Source organism: Anolis carolinensis, chromosome 3, assembly GCF_035594765.1.
Source record: "Anolis carolinensis isolate JA03-04 chromosome 3, rAnoCar3.1.pri, whole genome shotgun sequence".
Taxonomy (NCBI): domain Eukaryota; kingdom Metazoa; phylum Chordata; class Lepidosauria; order Squamata; family Dactyloidae; genus Anolis; species Anolis carolinensis.
This window is the reverse complement of record NC_085843.1, coordinates 54,100,800-54,121,743: the sequence shown is the minus strand read 5'-3', so window position 1 is coordinate 54,121,743 and position 20,944 is coordinate 54,100,800. Positions and strand designations below refer to the sequence as shown.

The 20,944-nt window shown below is 40.4% G+C and overlaps 1 protein-coding gene across 1 annotated transcript; it reads right to left on the bottom strand.

The window, feature by feature from the left end:
• Positions 1–12,684: 12,684 nt before the first annotated feature.
• creg1 (cellular repressor of E1A stimulated genes 1) lies at positions 12,685–20,325 on the bottom strand. The gene is made up of 3 exons (XM_062974933.1): positions 19,985–20,325; positions 14,174–14,293; positions 12,685–12,873 (listed from the first exon to the last, which is right to left on the bottom strand). The coding sequence occupies exons 1-3, from the start codon at positions 20,252–20,254 to the stop codon at positions 12,685–12,687; spliced, it is 579 nt and encodes a 192-aa protein (XP_062831003.1). The 5' UTR covers positions 20,255–20,325.
• Between the last annotated feature and the right edge of the window lie 619 nt (positions 20,326–20,944).

The window sequence follows — 20,944 nt, the reverse complement described above, 5'->3', positions numbered from 1 at the left end:
CTTGTGCGGGGAACCTGCCTAGAGATACAGCAACCACAGGGTTTGAAGTCTTAACAGGAAATAAATTAGCCCTGAAAAACAAACCTACGTCAGAAACAGGTTGCTGTTATAAATAACTCGCGTATTGTTACCACAGACAGCTTATCCATAATCATCCCTCGCAAACTGCTGCTCAGAACAAGCCGATTGTCTATGCAGCTGCTCTCCTGAGGCCACTTAATACAAATAGGACTGGCAGCCGAAATGAATAACTTTGTCACCTGCGAGCAGGAGGAGGAGACGTGTAAAACTTGGGGGAATGCACTCTCGGAAAGTCTCCTGCAGAGCCCGGCTCATGCTTAGTCAAAAATGATCATGTTTTAGTCCCAGGGAGGAAAATCAAAGCTAATACTTAAAGCCGCTTTTAGAGATGCTCATACAAAGATAATGGGCACTAAATAGCAAGCTGCTCCATACAGTGAGCAAGTTGGTAACCCTCAGTGGGATACAAAGCTGATTTGTTGTGCAGAAAAGGAGCACAGCCGCATCCACAGTGCACAAACCCATGATTTATACAGAGAAATTTTAAAGAGAATCACCGCCTTCAAATGGCTTTGCTATTCCACAATGTACGTCTCCCCCTTAACAGTGAAATTTCACTTGGCTGTAATTGGGTTCCACTGTGCTAATCTCCTGGAAATGCACCAATTGCCAGCAAATAGATATTAATTGCTGCATTCCAAAGAGATTATCCCACCCCCAGCCTGTACATTGACCAAGCCCCAGAGAGCAGAATAAAACAAAACAGGAGTCCTTGGCTGTGGATTTTACCACCAGCAGCAAATATGTCTACACTGAATTTCCTCCTATTTGTGAACAAATGAAGGCTGCTTGAAGCACATCCCGGTCTGCCTCTTTGTTGTTTTGTGACAACACATTCAGTGAGAAATGCAAAGAAGACATACATGTGCTTGCAAGCATACACATCCTAAAGGAAAGAAGATCACAGAGTGTTCTCACAGAGGACTGGTTTAGTCACCTGTTCATTATACTCTGGCTCAAGTGGCACTTAGCATTTTTAAAAGAGGGATTATATATTTATTAGAATTCTAAGACTAAGACTTATTGTTGCCAGGCCCCTCTACCAGACTCCATTTTAAGTTACAAGGCTGAAACTGCATTATATAAAGTGCTGTTGCTAAGATGTACCTGGTGTGTTCACCAACATAAGAGACTGGCTTCCATGTTGCTGATTAGGAGACACCTGGCGAGAAGAGATCTCTCAAGGGTCATGTCCCAATTTGTGTCGATAGGAAAAAATCAATCCATGAACAAACACAACCCCTCATACAAATGTCTCCTTGGATAAGCCATGCTTTTGAAAAAAATTAATCAGGGCTATTTTTTTCTCTTACCACAAAATGAGTCTATTCACCTTGACTACCATGAAATGAAACTGAAAATTGCACTGAAGGAGTGGATGGATGAAAGATAAATGAAGGATGCTTAGAGGGTGTCCAAGTGGAAGGCTTTACCACAATGAATCACACTCTCTATGGACACTGAACAACAGGCAATGTCACAACCCAAAGTACAAGGTTAGTCCAAGGACCTCATCACATGGGCTTTAAGCCCTTTTCTAGAATGTGCCAGTGTTAGTAATAGCAACCACCCAAGCCTTTCACTGTTCATTTTTTAATGTATATATTTTTCTAACCTGTATTCTATGTGAATGTTGATTTGCCAGTTTGACTGTATCTCTTTGGTGTGGGAGGGGTTATAGACATGTGATTGTACTGAGCACGCAGAACTCAATTTTGCTCAGTTTTCATCAGACCTCAGTGGAGGTGCATGCATATTGCTGTTTGGACTTCAGTACAGAAGTATGACTTATGGACTTCAGTTAGTACAACTATACCTAAAGACTATGGACTATGGATAAAGAATGATACTCTATGTACTCAACATGCAGAGGACTACATCCTATCTATAACTGAACTTTAATAAGAAATGTGCCTGTATGATGAATTAATACAAAATGCTTGTGAGTAAACAAGATATGCTATTTTTCAAAGAAGAGATTGGGGTTTTTTTTTATCTCTGAGTGCATATTTTAAACTAAGAGTTTTCAAGGGAGTGTATATCTTTTGGGTAACTGCAACTTCAATTTCAACTTCAAAGAAACAACCATCCTCTCCTAACCAAATATATTTTTGTAGTGGCAAGTCTTTGTCCTTGGCAATTCAAACACATGGTTCTTCAGTTTAACAGCTGGGTTACCTGCGTGCCATTACATTAATGCTTATGAATATCACTTTTTCAAAGAGTTGACTTCTAACAAGGTCATGCTTTTCTTGACTAGTGGTTTTCAAAAGGTGGTCTACACATGTTCATGGAGATTCACATTTGCCAAATGGATGCGACATCATTTTTACCTTTTCAATAAGGTTATGATTGCCATTATTTCCAAAGAGATATGCGCCCAGAGCCAAGACGCAGTCAGGACAAAGCCCGCCAGAGCTCATCACATGATGCAGGGCTACTTACAGTAGGACTCTGTGCCAGCTCTGTGCCGGGTGACTACTTGTGTTCTCATAGAGTAAGCCGGGGACAGCACGGGATCAAGCCACGGACAGATGGGCTTCTGTGTGGGATGGTAAGAGGGAGATGCGGGGTGCTGCTCAACGGTTTCCAGGGCTGCCCCATGGATTCTCCCGCTGCCCCTGGCTTAAAGGCCTCCATGTGATGAGGTCCCAAGGTAGAGCAAAGCAGAGCAGCACTCGCCAATCCATGTTGAAGTACATTGTACCCAATGCCAGCCTAGCTATTTGGAACATCGGGCATCACACTCCCGCTTCTACTCTTCCTTTCCTTTCCAGTAAATATAAAAATACAATAATAAATAATTATTGACTTCCACCTGCTGATATCCAAAATGGGCTGCCTGAGGCAGTGGCTTCACTGTAACAGTAGGGCCAGTCCTAGCCCATCTATTTTTTTCTTCCCATTGCCAGCCAAGCAACTTGGATTGTAAAGCATTTTCAGTTTAGTTGCTTTCATGATTCTACTCTTAGCTTACATTTGTTGTGGAGATTTACAATGTTTATGATTCCCACAAGGGTCCCTTAAACATCTAATACCCTAATTTAAAGCCTGCATTCAGGAAGGAATAGTAAATAATATGCTCTCAGCTTTGAATTTGTGGTGTTATAAAAAGATTATTGTAAGATGAATCCATTGATTTGGCCCTGTCCTCTGTTACAGACCTTCAGATATCTGGAGGTGGCTATCGTACCCTCCCCCGTCTTGTTTTCTGAAATAGACACACATAACTCCCTCAGTCATTCTTCTCAGGGCTTATTTCCAAATTATTTATCATTTGATCACCCTCCTCTGGACACATTCCAGTTTATTTGTATCATTTTTAAACCATGGTGTCCAAAATCAAACACGCTACTTCAGGTAAGATATGGCTAAAGCAGAACATAATGGTATTACGGTACTAGTTACCATGATGTAGACCAGACATGGGCAAACTTTGGCTCTCCAGGTGTTTTGGACTTCAACTCCCAAATTTCCTACCAGCCTACCAGCTGTTAGGAATTTTGGAAGTTAAAGTCCAAAACACCTAGAAGGCCAAAGTTTGCCCATGCCTGATGTACACATTATCATTGTGTTAATACAGTCTACAATTACATTGGCTCTTTTTGCTGCTGCATCACACTGATGATTCTTGTTTAACATATGAGCTCTTAAGATTTCTAGAATCTTTTCACATAAGCTGCTATCAAGTCAGGGGTCACCCATCCTGTATTTATGCATCTGATTTTTTTCACACCTTACACTTATCCTTACTGATATTAATTTTGTTAGCTTTGGCCCAGTTCTTCTATGGTGATCTTATATTCTGAATCTGGCCCTTATGGTACGAGCCATTCACCCCAGTTTTACTTCATCTCCATATTTGATGAGATTCCTTCTATTAGTTCATCCAAGTCTATTTAGAATCAAGCTGAATAACACTAGACCCAGGAAAGAACCCAGCAGTACATCATTTGTCATCTCTGTCTCAAATAAGAAGGAATTATGATACTGGTCAGAATTACTTTGGAATGTTCCATAAATCAGCTGCAAATCCAACTAATATTATGCAGCCAGTATTTTACCAGTTCATCTGAAAGAATGTCATGGTGGACCTTGCCAGAAACCTTATGGAAACCAATAAATAATATCAACAATAATTGATCTGTTCTGGACACCACAATCCAAGAAGGATAGTGATAAGCTGAAATGCGTCCAGAGAAAGGTGGCCAAAATAATAGGTCTGGAAACTCAGTGAGGAGTAGTTTAGGTCACGGGACATTAGCCAGGAAAAGAGAAGATTAAGATGAAAGCCTTATTTAAATATTTGAAATAATGACATATTGAGGGATGGGGAAGCTTATGTTCTGCTGCTCTAAAGACAAGGACACGAAGCAATGGATTCTAATTACAGGAAAATAGGAGTCTAGTGTCTAGATCCAGAGAAGTCATGCTCCCCCTCTATTCTGCCTTGGTCAGACCACACCTGGAATACTGTGTCCAATTCTGGGCACCACAGTTGAAGGGAGATGTTGACAAGATGGAATGTGTCCAGAGGAGGGCAACTAAAATGATCAAGGAGCTGGAGAACAAGTCATATGAGGAGCGGCTTAAAGAGCTGGCCATGTTTAGCCTGCAGAAAAGATGGCTGAGAGGAGACATGATGAGGGCCATATATAAATATGTGAAGGGATATGATAGGGAGGAGGGAACAGGTTTGTTTTCTGCTGCCCTGGAGACTAGGACGCAGAACAATGGCTTCAAACTACAGGAAAGGAGATTCCACTAGAACATTAGGAAGAACTTTCTAACTGTGAGAGCTGTTCAGCAGTGGAAATCTCTGCCCCAGAGTGTGGTGGAGACTCCTTCTTTGGAGGCTTTTAAGCAGAGGCTGGATGGCCATCTGCTGGGGGTGATTTGAATGGGATTTTCTTGTTGCTTGGCAGGGGGTTGGACTGGATGGCCCATAAGGTCTCTTCCAACTCTATTATTCTATGATTCTATGAAAAGAGATTATCCTTAAACATTAAGGAAAAAAACTTCCTTCTGGGAAAAGCTGTTTGAGGATGGAATTTGCTGCCTTGGAGCATGGTGGAGTCTCCATCTTTGGAGGTTTTTAAACTGAGGCTAGATGACCATCTATCAGGTGTGTTTTGATCATGTGGACGGCAGAGAGTTGGATTGGAAGGCCCTTAGTGTATCCTACATCTGCTGAACTTGCGGACCAAAAGGTGCCAGGTTCAAATCCCAGGAGTGGAATGAGCGCCCGCTGTTAGCCCCAGCTCCTGCCAACCTAGCAGTTCGAAAACATGCAAATTTGAGTAGATCAATGGGTACTGCTCCGGCGGGAAGGTAACGGCGCTCCATGCAGTCATGCTGGCCACATGACCTTGGAGGTGGACACGACTGGACTTAACGTCAGGGGAAACCTTTACCTTTACTAATAAAAGGGTGTATCTTATATAAAAAAGGTAAAATCGGGGGGGGGGGGGCATTTTCAAGCCGTGGATACATAATCCGTGGATATGGAAGACCTGTATTAAAGTTGTTTATTGTTCAAATTCTGTCAGTAAGGCATTCTGTTCTGATGTTCAGGTGGCTGCTCAGAGGAAAAGGGAATTACCAGACCCACGAGAGAGGTGCCACTCTCAAGGTATCACCCAAAGAACCCTGTGGGTTTAAGAAGAGAGCAAATACCCCATAAGGAGGCTTATTGAGTGTAAGCTAGGACTCGGAACATGCCTGCAGGGATGGGGCTGCAGCCCTGAAGCTGCAAATCAGATCGGCTGGCAGACAGCTCAATTTGTAGCTTCAAAGGTTTACTCTTCTCAGACACAAAATACTTGTAAATACTGAAAGCAAATTCAGTTCTCTGACTGCCACTCCTTGAACAGCCAGAAAGACATCAGCAGGCAGCTTTCACCTACCTTCATTCAACCACACCATTTGCAGAACTATGCAAAATCTATAGCAAGTAACTCTTAAGGCACAGGAGGGAACTCCAAAGCAATCTAGTCATGCCGGACCATGACGATTTCACATTTTTTGTTATTGCCTTCTAGCTGTTCGCAACATATGGCAGATGTATTATAGTATTTTCATGGCAAGATTTCTTCAGAAGGAGTTTGCCATCTTATGTCTTCCTTTGAGGCTGAGAGAGTGTTACTTGCCCAAGTTCGCCCAGTGGATTTTCCAGGGCTGAAAGGGGATTCAAAACTTCATAGGCCAACTCCCAAACCACTACACCATGCTATGTAGTTCTTGAATGGTAGAGCTGAAGTTGTTCAAGTACCCTATTTCTATAAAGTTTATAGTTAAATATACCCTTCTCACCACAGGGAAAACCTCTATGGAATTCACTATAGAATCCATATGAACAGTATCTTGTTGAATAACTAGTTGCTGATACATTACAAAAGTTCCTGAAATATCCAACTTTAACTAAAACCTCAAACAATGGATTATTATTATAGATGGAATCAAAATATGATTATGCCCTGTTGCTGAAGGCTTTCATGGCCAGAATCACTGGGTTGCTGTGAGTTTTCTGGGCTGCATGGCCATGTTCCAGAAGCAGTCTCTCCTGACGTTTCGCCCACATCTATGGCAGGAATCACCTTTTGGAGACTGAGTTCCTATTTTGTTCCCTTTGATGCCACTCAACTTCAGAGATGCCAGACTCTCTATAGTTCACCATCTGATTTTTCCAACATATTGCTGTTGGAAGCACAAGCTACCGTGTTTCCCCGAAAATAAGACAGTGTCTTATATTATTTTTTACTCCCAAAGATGCGCTAGGTCTTATTTTCAGGGGATGTCTTATTCTTCCATGAAGAAGAATTCACATTTATTGTTGAACAAAAAAATGAACATTTATTCTATACTGTATAGTAGTTGTCATCACAAACCAACATAACCAAACCAGACAAACTGTGACTTCTGTCAAGAATTTCTTGTTACTACCATTATTTCCATATACAACTGGTATGTACATTTACCAATCCTGCATGCTATGGTGTTTTGTTTGGTGGGCATTGGGCATGCTTCCGAACAAAAACTTTGCTAGGTCTTACTTTCGGGGGAGGCCTTATATTTAGCAATTCAGCAAAACCTCTACTAGGTCAGGGTAGTTCTTTTTTTTACATATGACCAAGTTACTTTGCTTCTGGAACCTCAAAGATTTTGACATCTGTAATCAGACCTGTAGCCAGGCTGGGGGGGGGGGGGGTAGGGGTTCAAACTACCCCCGAAATTTTTCAGGTTAAAAAAAATCCTGGTTTACTCATGAATTTTAACTGGTTAACCAAATCCCCATGCTAAGTCTATGAGGCACAAAAAATTAAAAATCCCTCCAGGCACTATCTCAAGCAGACATTGACAAGTCTGTAGCGGGGGGGGGGGGGTAGGGGGGCAGCCCCCCCCCCCCCCCGAAATTTTGAAAAAACCCTCCAATTTTTTTTTCTGGCTACGGCCCTGTCTGTAATCATCTGGACTCTTCTGTGGGAATTTTCCCAGTCCTAAAAGCCTTTTAAGGCTGGAAATGCTCTTTAAATACCTGGTATTCACAAATTATAATGACTTACATGGCTAATAGGTATCAAGTTGGTACAATAACGGGCCCAAATTCATTCACCAACAAACCATAATGTGTCCATTACCACAGGATACATTGTTAAATATGTGTTGTGAATGTGTAACCTTTATGAAATCTGCAAACCTCAAGGAAACCGAAACCCATTCATTTACAAACTAACACCCAGAAATGTAATAAAACTGAAATTAATTTTTCATTAGCTGCAACAGAGAACAACAATACATTTTTAGTATCCAACATTACTGTGTTAGGTCCCAGGAACATCAGATTTCTCCTGTTCTGTTCAAATATATATGCCAAGGTTTAAAGGTTAAAAATGTCATTGATCAAACAAAACAAAAAACTACAGTACATGGCACCCTCTTCTGGCCATATCTGGGATTACAACTACACATCTCAATTTTGGCCAATACTGTATAGGTTATCCTTTCCTCTTGCCCACAGCTCTACTTCCCCTCAACAAAGGATATTTGTATATAAGAAAAGGGAGATGCATTGTTGTGATATAGTTGTGTGGTATAGTTGTGTGATTTTTGCCAGAATACAAAACCAGGTAATAGACATTAACGAAGCCTGCTTTGCAGATCTCTACATTGATCACAAAGGAAGACTTCTTGAACAGGGAATAGAGAATGCAGCCACTCATCCAATTTTCTTACTTTCATTTATTAAATTGATTCCCTGCCTTTTTGCAACCAGATCTGCTGTTAACACCTTCATTCACCAATCACAGCTGATCTACAAACCTGACACAGGGAAACTAGAAAAAACTCTTCTATGTCTGGTTTTAGAGGGGAAATTGGCTCTGTTTATTCGGTTTTTGAGGCAAACCATCTCAATTATCAGAAACCAAGGATCTTTTTTAAGGCTACAAGGGGGAAGCATTGTATTTTCCTGATCAGGCAACACCAGCAACAGATAACACAGTAACTAGAGAAAACCCCACTTCTAAAAATATACTATTTTACATTTTAATAATTATCAAGAATAGTCTCACAAGCAATTAAGATATATATTTTTAAAGTCTGGCATCAGAGGGATTTGTAAATTATACAGGAAATATTAATTTTATAGAAATACTATACTACGCCGGCATTGATCAGGCTGATAATATTTTACATATAAGGTAAAGGTTTTCCCCTGACATTAAGTCTAGTTCTGTCTGACTCTCAGGGTTGGTGCTCATTTCAATTTCTAAGCCAAAAAGCTGGCATTGTCCGTAGACACCTCCAAGGTCATGTGGCCAGCATGACTCCATGGAGTGGTTTCCTGCCCGCTAGAGCGGTACCTATTGTTCTACTCACATTTGCATGTTTTTGAACTGCTAGGTTAGCAGAAACTGGGGCTAACAGCGGTAGCTCATCCCGGTCCCCAGATTCAAACTGCCAAACTTTCAATCAGCAAGTTCAGCAGTTTAGCCTGCTGCGCCACAAGGGGCTCCTATTTCTCACACACACACATTTGGCCTCTATAGTTTTGAAAACTGGCTTTGCACCAAGCCCCATACAGTGGGCCAAACTGACCAATTTTATGAACCGAGGTGAAGTTTTCTCTCTGGCACCAAACTTACACTAAATATTCAAGAAAAGGAAGTTTATAAAGTGTATGCAGTTTATAAATGTAGTTTTGAGCAATCAGAAGAGTTGGTTCAAAAGCTGCAGCCAGGCTGGGTCCAAAACGTTGCTTTGCTTTTTTCCCATTGTATCATGTAACACACCAAGTTGGATGACTCTGTGCCCCATGTGGCTTTGTATAACAGAGAGAATACTATGTCAAAATGGCAGAGATGACAGGAAAAACAGTATGGATAATGAGACAGGATAGTTATTTAATTTCAAGAATAGTTTATTTCCATAGAAGTATAAATCTATTATGAAAGTTAGAGTTTCAATAAGCAAATATAATCATCTAATTCATCAAGATAAAAATATATAAGTCATTTTGGTAATCTGCAGAGGTAGAAAAAACTGGTTCTACAAATTTGTAATATTTACTACCAAACTGGTTACATCTCAGATTGAGATGTCTGAGATCTAACATGTTTAGCCACAGTCCCACAAAGGCAAGCTGAACATGCTAAACATTTCTAATTCTTGTCTATTAATAACAATGAACAATCAGAGTGCAAATACAGCCAATCCCTGGATTTAAGTGACAAGTGCTTGCTGGGGTTCACATTGCCATTTGTTCTGTGAGAATCATTTCAACACAGCAGATAAGAACTTCTCTATCATCAATGATGCATTCACTAGGAGACAACATTGTTTTTAAGCAAGAGATATCAGTGTTGAAGCCTGCCTGTACATGACCTGATTCACATAAAAGGCTGAAAAATTACCAACATCTAATTAGTTAATCCCACAGAACTCAATGGGTTTATTTTTCAATAGGTATGCCCCTGCCCTCTCCACCCTGATCCTTTGACCAGTCATGAGAGTTTCATAATCAATACTAAATATTGATTACAGTACATGGAACCTTTAGAGCATATTCTTGTCAATGATAGTTCATGAGGAGCCTTATGGCAATAGGAATATTTTTTTCATGTGAATCTATAATTACTTCCATGAGACCTTATAAGCATATACAAAGATGTCATGTTCAAGGTCAGTTTTGAGATTCTGCGACACAAGCAATAATATGGCACACAGGTGTTTTCTCATGTTGTATCAAAGTAGAAATTATTGCAATAGTTCCATGTGCTTAAGTACGCCCTCGCCCTAAACTTTAGACTTCGGATCACCCCAAGTCTGAAATGACTTGAAGGCACACAACACCAACAATCCTAATTAACTTGACAATCTCATCAGCCAAAAAGCAGGACCACGCTTCCCACTGAAATATTGGTTTATGTTGGTTAAAACTGTTCTTCGTTGAAAATATTGTATTGTTATTTTGGGGTTTTTTGCACTACAAAAAAGATTTGTAGAGTGTGCATAAGAATTTGTTTGTGGGTTTTTTTCCCCCCAAACGATAGTCCAGCCCCCCAACGGTCTGAGGGACAGTGAAGGGTTAAAAAGTTTGAGGACCCCTGTCTTAAAGAGGATATAAGCCATGGCTACAAAGAAAGCTCAGTGCTCACACACCCATGAGTTGTTAAGGGAATACTATGACTCCACTGCTATCTATGCAGGTGGGAGCCATTTCACTGAATGGCTAATGGACCCTAGTTTCTCCACGTTTTCCATATGGACACTGTCCATCCAGGCAATCTATGTAAATTAAGTTCATTTTTGGACTGCTTTTCACAGGAAACCTCCCCTTTCCGAGGAAGGCGGGTGATTAGATTCCCGGAGCTGTCGTTCGCAAAAATAACTTTGTCCATGCTCTGTCTGAAAGAACAGTATGGCAACATCATCAGTTTTATACTCAGAAACCACTGAACACATGAGCAGGACCAAGGTGGTAGATATAGCCCAATGCATCAAGACCAAGGTATACAACATAACTGAACATCCCAAGGTGCTTCTTTATATTCTTTAGCAGTTGGTATTGGGCTCCTCCTCTTTTCTTTTCCTCCTGATTCTTTTTCCTGTCTCCGTTTTAGTGACGATGAGATGGCTTTTCCTCTGTAGGCGCTTGCTGAGAAAGTTAGTGCAAATTCAAAATCCAAGTGTATAAACAAAATCATTAGTGCAGGGTATGCATATTTGAACACTGGACTACATTTTCTTCTTACAAATTCCTGATATTTTATATGAAATACACACAATACAAGCAGTCATTATGGTTTAGCAACATAGTCTCAATTCTGGATGTATTCGGATATTTTTTTCAAGTTATAAAAGTGAATAATGAAAGACAAGATATTTGATTTCATTCAGAAAAATCTTCATTGCCTACAAAGAAAAAGAAAAAAGATGAATAAGTATTTCATTATGCATGATAATATAAAAATTAGGATTCAATTTTCTATTAGCCTTTATCCACATGGGAGGACCTGAGATTGGACAACTTTCTTTTTTGATTACAAAGACCATGTCGGCTGGTGGATTCTGGGAGTTGTAATCCAAAGGAAGAAACCTTTCCAAGGCCCAGCAATAGCTATATCTCAGTGGAAAAGCACAGGCTTTGCATGAAGAATGTCCCAGTTCAGTTTCTTGTATCTCAAATTAAAAGGATCACTAATAGCAAAACTGACAAAGACTAATTAGAGTCAGATAGTAGAAGAGACTATCTGTGGGTCAGATAGTAGAAGAGACAGCGCTGGACAAGATAGAAAAATAGCTTGACAAGGCCATCAATCCATCCAAAGTTGTACTCTTATGAATCCCATTGATTTCAATGGAAGGAAGCGGCTTGGTCTTGGCTTGCTTATTTAGGGCTCCATGAAGATAAAGGGATCTCTCTGCCAACTGGGAGGGAGCTGGCTTTATAGAGGGGATGGAAATTTCATATGGCCAAATTAGGGTTGTGAAACTGAGGTTGGAACCAAACCAACTTATATATTATGGAAATAGTGCATAGTTGCTCCTTATTTCTCCTGCTCCCCCTTTCTTTTGCTTTTCCGCTATCTGCCTATGATATGATCAATTGTGAGCACACTGGGTGGAAACCTGCACCATAAAACACACCAATTACATTATTTCCAGTTTTGCACACTTAAAGTGCTATAATACACTGAAAACACTATTGAAAGCAGGCCATTTGGGATTATTGAAAACAGTAAAGTATACCATTTGGGATTTGTAAAAGCATGCTAATATTACTATGAATTCTAACAATAGTCCACGCAGTAGTTTATTGGAAATCAAACTCTATAGTCCTATTATGCAATGTTTTTTAAACATGACATTAGCCATGCAATTCTGTATGTGCCTACTCAATCCCTCTGAATTTTGTAGGGCTTTTCTCACATAAATTACTATAGGATGAGTCCTATTTACTTAAGAAAGGGGTTCTGGTGAGAATAATATCCAGAACGTGAAAGCCTGAGAGAAGTGTGTCAGTCATAAAGTCCCATTTTGGGAGGAATATGCGTAAAAAAAAAAATCCCAAAGATAATGTGTAACCAAACTGCAACCAACTTACTAGGGCACAGCGTTAAAATATTCTTCTGGGGTCACAGTCTTGATTCCACCAAAGTAGTCCAAGACCCAGACATTGGAGATGTTCAACTTTGCAAAGAACCAGTCATGATCTCGTGGCCAAGAAGCCATTTCAGGATGTCGGCTGAACAACGCTGTCTTGGCAAAGTCTGCTTCTGTGCCATTTGGAACCTAAGAAACAAAGTTGGTTATTTGCCGTGTAGTCTAAATACACAGCATATAATGTGCATTTCGTCATATGACAGGAACAGACATTGGCTGTTGAACAAATCAAAAGGGCCTTTAGCCTTGTAGTTCTAGCTCAGGCATGGGCAAACCTGGGCCCTCCAGATGTTTTGGACTTCCAACTCCCACAATTCCTAACAGCCTACAGGCTGTTAGGAATTGTAGGAGTTGAAATCCAAAACACCTGGAGGGCCCAAGTTTTCTCATGCCCGTTCTAGCTCAGCTTTGGATTCATAGCTGTTGCCAGATATGCTACAAAAGGGAGAGTATTGTCCTTATTTATAACAATGGTTAAGCTGCACATCCTTGGAATAACCTCTACTGAACACAGCAGTAAACATACTAGTATTGCACTGTCATTATCTGCATATCCTAATTTGCACTTCGTTCTCTCCAGTTATTTGGAAATTTAGATTAGCTGTTCAAATTCAAATGTATTAACTGGAAAACAAAAAAAGTATTGTGGTATCTTAAAATATAATCATCGTAAAATAAACTTGTGTGAGTCAGATCCTTGCCTTCTGGGTTCACAAAGATCATTGTCAAAAGGCCAATCAGGGCTTTAGTAGGCCATTATAGCAAAGAGTCACTTGCCACTCACCTAAATTTAATAACCTGCCCAGACTCAAGGAAGGTACTTTTCTAATTTAGCAAAGGCTAAATTATAAACGGACTGAAATTAGTCATAATTAACTTGTCTCACTGATTGTAATGGAAGTACAACACTATTAAATTACTATATAAACAAAAGTTTGGGAGTATAACAAACACAGAAGTTCTTTTATGTTGGGATATTCTGTCACTATTTTCATGCTTTTTCCTAACACGACCAGGGAACCAAAACTGGAACTTCAAGCAATGGTTTAACATTCCAAGAAAGTGTCTATTAGTGTCAGAAAAGTTGCATGCTGCCTTCAGAACTTTGCTTCTACCAGTATGAAAATACAGAACACCATTTTGGTTGTAATGGCCATATTTGTTGGGATAATGAGAGTTGTAGTTTAGTTCCTCTTAAAGAGAAGGCTGGCTCAATTCCTTTTTCAGACAAGTAAAGCTTAGGGTCCATCTACACCACTGAATTAAAGCAGTTTGACACAGCTTTGACTGCCATGGATCAATGCTATGGAATTACAGGAATTGTACTTTGATACGGCACTGGCATCTTTGACACAGAAAGCTGAAGATCTAGTAAAACTACAACTACCAGGACTCCACAGCTGTGCATATAACAAATATTATGTCTTACCTTTTCAACAAACCCAGAAAAGATCACATGGGCACATAAGGGACTCTGAGGATCATAACCTTTTCTCTTGCAGTAAGACGTCTGCGCTAAGGACATGGTTAGGGAGGCATTTGCATTCACCTGAAATTAAGTGGGGAAAGGGATGTCAGAAATATAAGAAAATAATTGTAGGGACTTGAAAACACATTCACATGGAGGCTATTGTTGGTGTTACATATCAGCAGAAGATACAATATGTCTGTAGAGTATTTTCTTTGTAAAAAAACAAAAACAAAACCTTGTTTGTGTAACAAGGCTGGAAAGCTCAATAGATGATGAAAATGTTCTTCCTTTTACAGACCCAAAACTTTGCCCAAGTGAACTCTCTGGACATTACCAGATAAGTTTGAAAGGAGACAAAAAAGGAAGCTTCAGAAGCACATGATTTAATATAAAACAAATACTTTGCATTTCTTCCTGGACACTAATGACAGCAGAAAATATTCATATTACTCAGCATCAAGAAACTGCTGAATCACAATTATTTGGTGAGTGTTATCTGCGAGCACAGGACAACATGTGATGGTGGAATATACAGCTGTCTGCTCATATTGCAACAGATAAGAGACCACAGCACTTTTTAAGGTCTTCCTTCCCACTCCTAAAGGAAAACAAGTGACTGAATAAGCAGAAATAAACAATCAAGTTTTAGATGCTATCTTACACTAAAAGGTTTCTTTAGTTTGCTATGCATTATGGCAAGAACAAAAATCCATCCTGAAATCTATTATTATTTATTACTACTACTACTACTACTACTACTACTAATCTGCCTTTCCTTATAGTTAAAAACACATAATCATAAATCGTTATGTAAAATACATGCATTAAAACACATTTTGATCAAATACATATATTAAAATACATAGAAAAATATTTAAATACAATGAACAAAAGGCATGAGTTTAAAACTCATAGTGAACAATTGACAACATCTCAGCACAATCTTACAGCTATACAGATGTTTACAGGAATACAAACAAGATTCGAAAACTAAAAGAACCATCATGGTGTAATAATTTGAGCACTGAATTACAACTCTGGAGGCAAAGATTCAAATGCCCACTTGCGAATGGATTATGCCAAGAAAACTCCATGACAGGTTCATCTTAGGGTTGCCGTATATCAGAAGAGATTTGAGGGCACCCAAAAACAAATTAAAACTATGACAAAGCCATGATCAAAGGTTGTAGGTGCTGAATGTGTTCAGCTTGGCAAATAAACTATTAAGAGGTTATGTAATTACCATACTCATATAATTGAAGGGCTCACTGACAACAAAACAAATTAGTTGGTTGCTGCTCCGGAAGAAAGACTTGGGCCATTGGGTCCAACTTCCAAAAAAGAGGATTTCCCTTAGATATGACAAAGATGTCCCATTACATACAACATGAAAAACAACAGGACAGATAGTCTCAAAGGGAAACTTTAGAAAACATCACAGAAGGACAAATCTTCCGTAAGTAAGTTGCAGAGTCGCAAAAATGTGTTGGTCCTTATGATTGCTGTCAATGTACAACTGCAACAGGTTTATGGACCTAGAAGCCTAAAGAAGACCAAACACAACATTTTTTTTGTTCTTTAAAAGAGAAGGAAATTGATAGATTGGCATAATATCAACTTAACTACACAGGGATCTGGGGTTGAAATATTAAAACAACCAATTTCTGACTGCTAACAGGAGAATTCTTAACAATAACTTCCAATATAAAATAGTACTTTCGTCTTATAGGCTAGCTTCATAGATTAGATGGAACTCAGACAACATGCTATTTCCAGATAAGCATGAAGCGTCCAAATGAAAGAAAATGATAACTCGAATATAGTTTTTATTTTAAAAGGCAGAAGTCTGTTTTCAATGCATAACCAAAGAGCTGTAGTATTTCATCAAACCTGCCTGCCTATTGAGAAGACTGACAGGACTTATTTTTCTGAAGTGCTAAATCACCTGCATTGTACACTAAAAGCCTTGAGTTCTTGTCCTTTTCCTTTTACAATAAGGATATGTGTCAGTTAGCACCTACGAAAGGGCTATTACAAAATCAGATGTCTTCATCTGGCAAGATGCCAAACACAACACAGACAACTCGACTTCAAGAGCAAGTGTTGAAATCTCTACCTCCTGCCATCTATTTTGCAACGTTTACCTGATGAAGCGATCAAGCAATTTCAATATTTTGCAAGTGTTTTTGTGCCCTTTTAATTGGCTCGATAAAGGTATTATACTAATATGGATTTCGGATTACAGAATATCCCAATGTCTTTGTCTCCTCCTCAGCCTTTTTTACTTATGTCCCAATAAGTATGAGGACTATTATAAATCTGAACTAGTCTAGCAACATATGGATCAAACCTGCCATAAATTTCCAGCATTCTTTAGAAGGGCAGGGAATCAGCAGCTCAATTATTTGCTGGATAAGAGATTCATCTTCGATACCGGTAAATCTGTCCCATCCTATGGTACTTCAGGTTCCATCCTGGGGCATTTGAGATCGTTAGCACACCCAGGACAAACCTGGCAGTAATGTTATATGTTTAGGTGCCAAGAAAAAAAGCATGACTAAGTATTATATGTGATTACATGTGACTACCCTTGTGTCATGGATGCTTTGATTGTGCTTTTCCTGCATGGCAGGAGGTTGGACTGGATGGCCAATGTGGTCTCTTCCAGTTCTATGAATCTACAACTGGCTACTTAGTAGGACAAGATGGTAAGTTAGTTTGTAGGAATCTCCTTTCCTTTTTATCTCCTTTCCTTTTTCATCTTTTATCTTTTTATCTTTTGAACCCCTATTTAGGGGTTAATAATAACAATAACTTTATTTTTATACTCCGCCTCCGGCAACCCCGTTCTGTTCTGCTTGTTGATGGAGTGTACATAATTACAGCAAAGACATAGCATTGGCTCAAATCAAGCCACAATAGATGAAAAGCATGCACAGCTTTGTTTTGGATGACTGTATCGTTTTCCTACAGCATACAGACATATTCCTTAGAGAAAAAAATCAGGAAGCGAAATGATAAAGACGACATGAATAAAAGGACCCTCTTCTGCCTGTCTATATTATTGTTGTTGTTGTTGATGTTGTTGTTATTATTATACTCCACTTTATCTCTCCCAAAGAGGACTCAAAGCCCAGAGCAGACATTTTCAAGAAAAAGGCTGACATTACAAATGAGCACACCATTTATGAATAATGACTGCAAACATGTTTTGTATTTGGAAGCAGGAAGAATTTAGATAAGGATGAGCACTTCAGTGACAATGAGTTACTCACTGTGACTGAATGAAAGGATGTCCTCACTGTCATAACCTATTAGCTTTAATGAACATCGGGTTTTTTATTAGTGAATCATAAGAATTTGTGCTTTTTCAATTGCCTATCAGTAAATCGGCAGGTTCCAGACCCTGGACATTGAAACTGACTTTTGGCCCCAGGAACAGGGTTGGAATCAGGTCAGCTCCACCTTGCCTCAAAAAGCATTGGTTGGAAACAAATAAATGATCAAACAAATAACAGTTTCCCCTAGACATAACTACATAGCCAGCTTTTCAAGATTTAGCTTCCCAAGAATCTTGGAAGAAAAAGGAATATACCATGTTGCCTTTGCTCCTTAGAAGTTGGGGAAAACAGGCAGTATGTTGTGTGTGTTGTCGAAGGCTTTCATGGTTGGAATCAATGGGTTGCTGTGAGTTTTCTGGGCCGTTTGGCCATGTTCCAGAAGCATTTCTTCTGACGTTTTGCCTGCATCTATGGATCTGAGGATGCTCACCATAGATGCAGGCAAAGATGTCAGGAGAAAATGCTTCTGGAACATGGCCATGCAACCTGGAAAACTCAAAGCAACCCAGTTTATGTTTTTTTTCCAATGGATTCCCATATGAATTGTATGTTGCTCTTGCGTGCCTTCCAGGTGTTTCTGGCATATGGTGAATCCACCATGGGCTTTTTCTTGGCATGATTTGTACAGAGGACTGGATTGCCTTCCCCTGAGGCTGAGAGATTGCGACTTTCCCAAGGTTACGACTAAGCAATAATAATATAATATAATAATAAAACTTTATTTATATACCGCTCTATCTCCCCAAAGGAACTCAGAGCAGTTTCCAACATTAGTGTGAAACAACATGCAATAACACAGCAAAATAAACACATAGTTAAAACATGACAAAGACAATTCAGTTAAAATAAGCAATCACTGTCAGAACCTTCAATCGAGGGGGCGCGAATCATTATTCAAGGCAAGGATTTGAATGCTGGTCTTGAGAGTCACAGCCCAACATACATACTACTACACCACACTACATAAATAATTTTAAAGGTAAACAGCTTGTAAATGCTACACACATGCCTATATGCTTTGCCTTATTTGATTGGCAGTAGCTTCTAATAAGAATGTTTTTAAAACTGCTTGAAGGGATTAAGCGAGGTCCTCCAGTGCCTTTCCAAAGTATGGTAAGTATACTGGGGAAATGAACTCTATAAATTACATTTTTCTGGTTTAGAATTGTTTCCATAAATTGATATTAATTACACAAGGAAAAGCATATAGGTACCTATACAGCATCTATATCTTATGCCTGAAAAGCCACTTACAGCTTCCGAGGAATGTCTCTGTGTAATATTAATTAGGAAATAGTCTAAACAGGCAGGTTAATCCCCCAACAACACATCTGCAATCCATCCCTACTCTAGGTTCTTTCCACACAGTTGAATAAAATCCCACATTTTCTGCTTTGAACTGGAATATATAGTAGTATGGACTCAGATAAACCAATTCAAAGCAGATATTGTGGGATTTTCTGGCTTGATATTCTGGATTACCGGTATATGGTTGTGTGGAAGGGCCCTAAGTCTCACTTACCACACGGAACTATTATACAAGGTTAAAAGACGCAGGAAATAAATGTGTTTTATCCTGGGCTCTTTAGGGTGGATGGATAAGATGTTAAAAATAAAGATGTCAACAGCAATGACATGTTGTTATATCTTTTGAAAACATGTGGCATTTCCCTAAAGGCATTTCATTAGCATGCGTACCACTGTACAAATGTATTTCAAAAACTAGTCATATTTTATAAGCAACACAAATTAATTCTTCTAGAATGTGATTTGATCCACATCAGAGCTCAGCCAGAATAAAATCTTATTTTAAAATTGGAGAATTAAAAACTGATTATAATGCTTCAGAAGAAAGACACTGGGATCATGGCATTTCATGATGCATACATGAGATGAGCTAGCAATCTATTAGCGTTCTTCACAGTACAATAATAACAATAAACTGAAAACAGAATTTTATTGGACTAACCTCTTTTCCTGCACTTAAAGGGCCCTGTCCAAATTATCTGAGGGCCCTTCCACACATCCTTATATCCCAAAATATCAAGACAGGAAATCTTCTTTGAACTGGAATATATGGCAGTGTGGACTCAGATAACCCAGTTCAATGCAGATATTGTGGGATTTAGCACTGTCAAACCAGGAACAACATTTGTTAAGTAGTTAAATAATAATAATGTCCTATTGTTTGGCTTGTCAAGTGATGGCACTGTCTCTATCAGGCATGGGCCAGCTTGGGCCTTCCCTCCCGGTGTTTTGGACTCCAACTCCCAGCATTCCTCACAGCCTCAGGCCCCTTCCTTTTGCCCCTCAGCCGCCGGCAAAGGGTCTGAGACTGTGAGGAATGCTGGGAGTTGGAGTCCAAAACACCGGGAGGGAGGGCCCAAGCTGGCCCATGCCTGGCCTACTATACACACGGCCTTCTCACCTGCAAGTCCTGCACAGAGACCTCCAGCGTCGTCAGGTACATGTAGGGCACCCCGCTTCCCCGGGACCCCTTCGGCCCGTCGCTGACCGAGAAGACGTTGGCGAAGGGCTGGCCCCGCATGGGGGGCTCCTGCGCCGAGAGCGTGGCCAGCGCGGCCCAGTCGCACGAGTGGGCCACGAAGCGCGCCACCCGCGCCGCCTCCTCGTGCGGAGGGATCCCCGCAGACAGGCCCACGGCCGCCCCAAAGAGCAGCAGCGCCCACACCCACATCTCCTCACAGACTGGGATCCCTGCCTTGGAGGCAGCGGATGAGCCCGGGATAGGAAGGACACGCCCCCCGCGGACCTCCTGGCCAATAGGAGCCCTTCGAACGCCTTCCTTCTGCCCCAGAGGAAAACAGGAGCTCTTCCCAGTGAGCAGGACACGCCCCCTAGCACCTCTTGGCCAATAGGAGCCCTCGGAATGTCTTCCTTCTGCCTAGGAGGAAAACATGAGCTCTTCCCAAAGTGAGCAGGACACGCCCCCAGACACGCCCCCAGCACCTCTTGGCCAATAGGAACCTTCGAATGCCTTCCTTCTTGTCTTGGAGGAGGAAAGGGCCCTGTGGCTTCAGAAGATAAGGGGCGGCTCCCAAAATGGATAGGACACGCCCCCTCGCACGACTTTTGTCCAATAGCAGCCCGGCTCTAGAACCAAAACACACTTTGGAGGAGGGGCTTTATTCTTTTCATCCAATAGATTCGCGGAATGGTTTTGAAGCTCGCCAATGATGGCGAACTAATGGCGGAAGGCATCTGGAGGTAGAGACACTTCCCCAAGCGGGGATAATAATCATTTTCAGCCAATGGTGCTCTGCCGTATTAGAGACTGGTATAAAACTCACTCCGGGAGCGGAATGAGCGCCTGCTGTTAGCCCCAGCTCCTGCCAAACTAGCAGTTCGAAAACATTCAAATGTGAGT

Excerpts from the sequence above, each read along its gene's own strand:
- creg1 (XM_062974933.1), bottom strand. The coding sequence starts at position 20,254 with ATGTGGGTGTGGGCGCTGCTGCTCTTTGGGGCGGCCGTGGGCCTGTCT. Across the intron at positions 14,294-19,984 it reads TCTCTGTGCAGGACTTGCAG|GTGAATGCAAATGCCTCCCT; the intron begins GTGAGAAGGCCG and ends ACTTAATTTCAG. Across the intron at positions 12,874-14,173 it reads TTTCTGGGTTTGTTGAAAAG|GTTCCAAATGGCACAGAAGC; the intron begins GTAAGACATAAT and ends TTTGTTTCTTAG.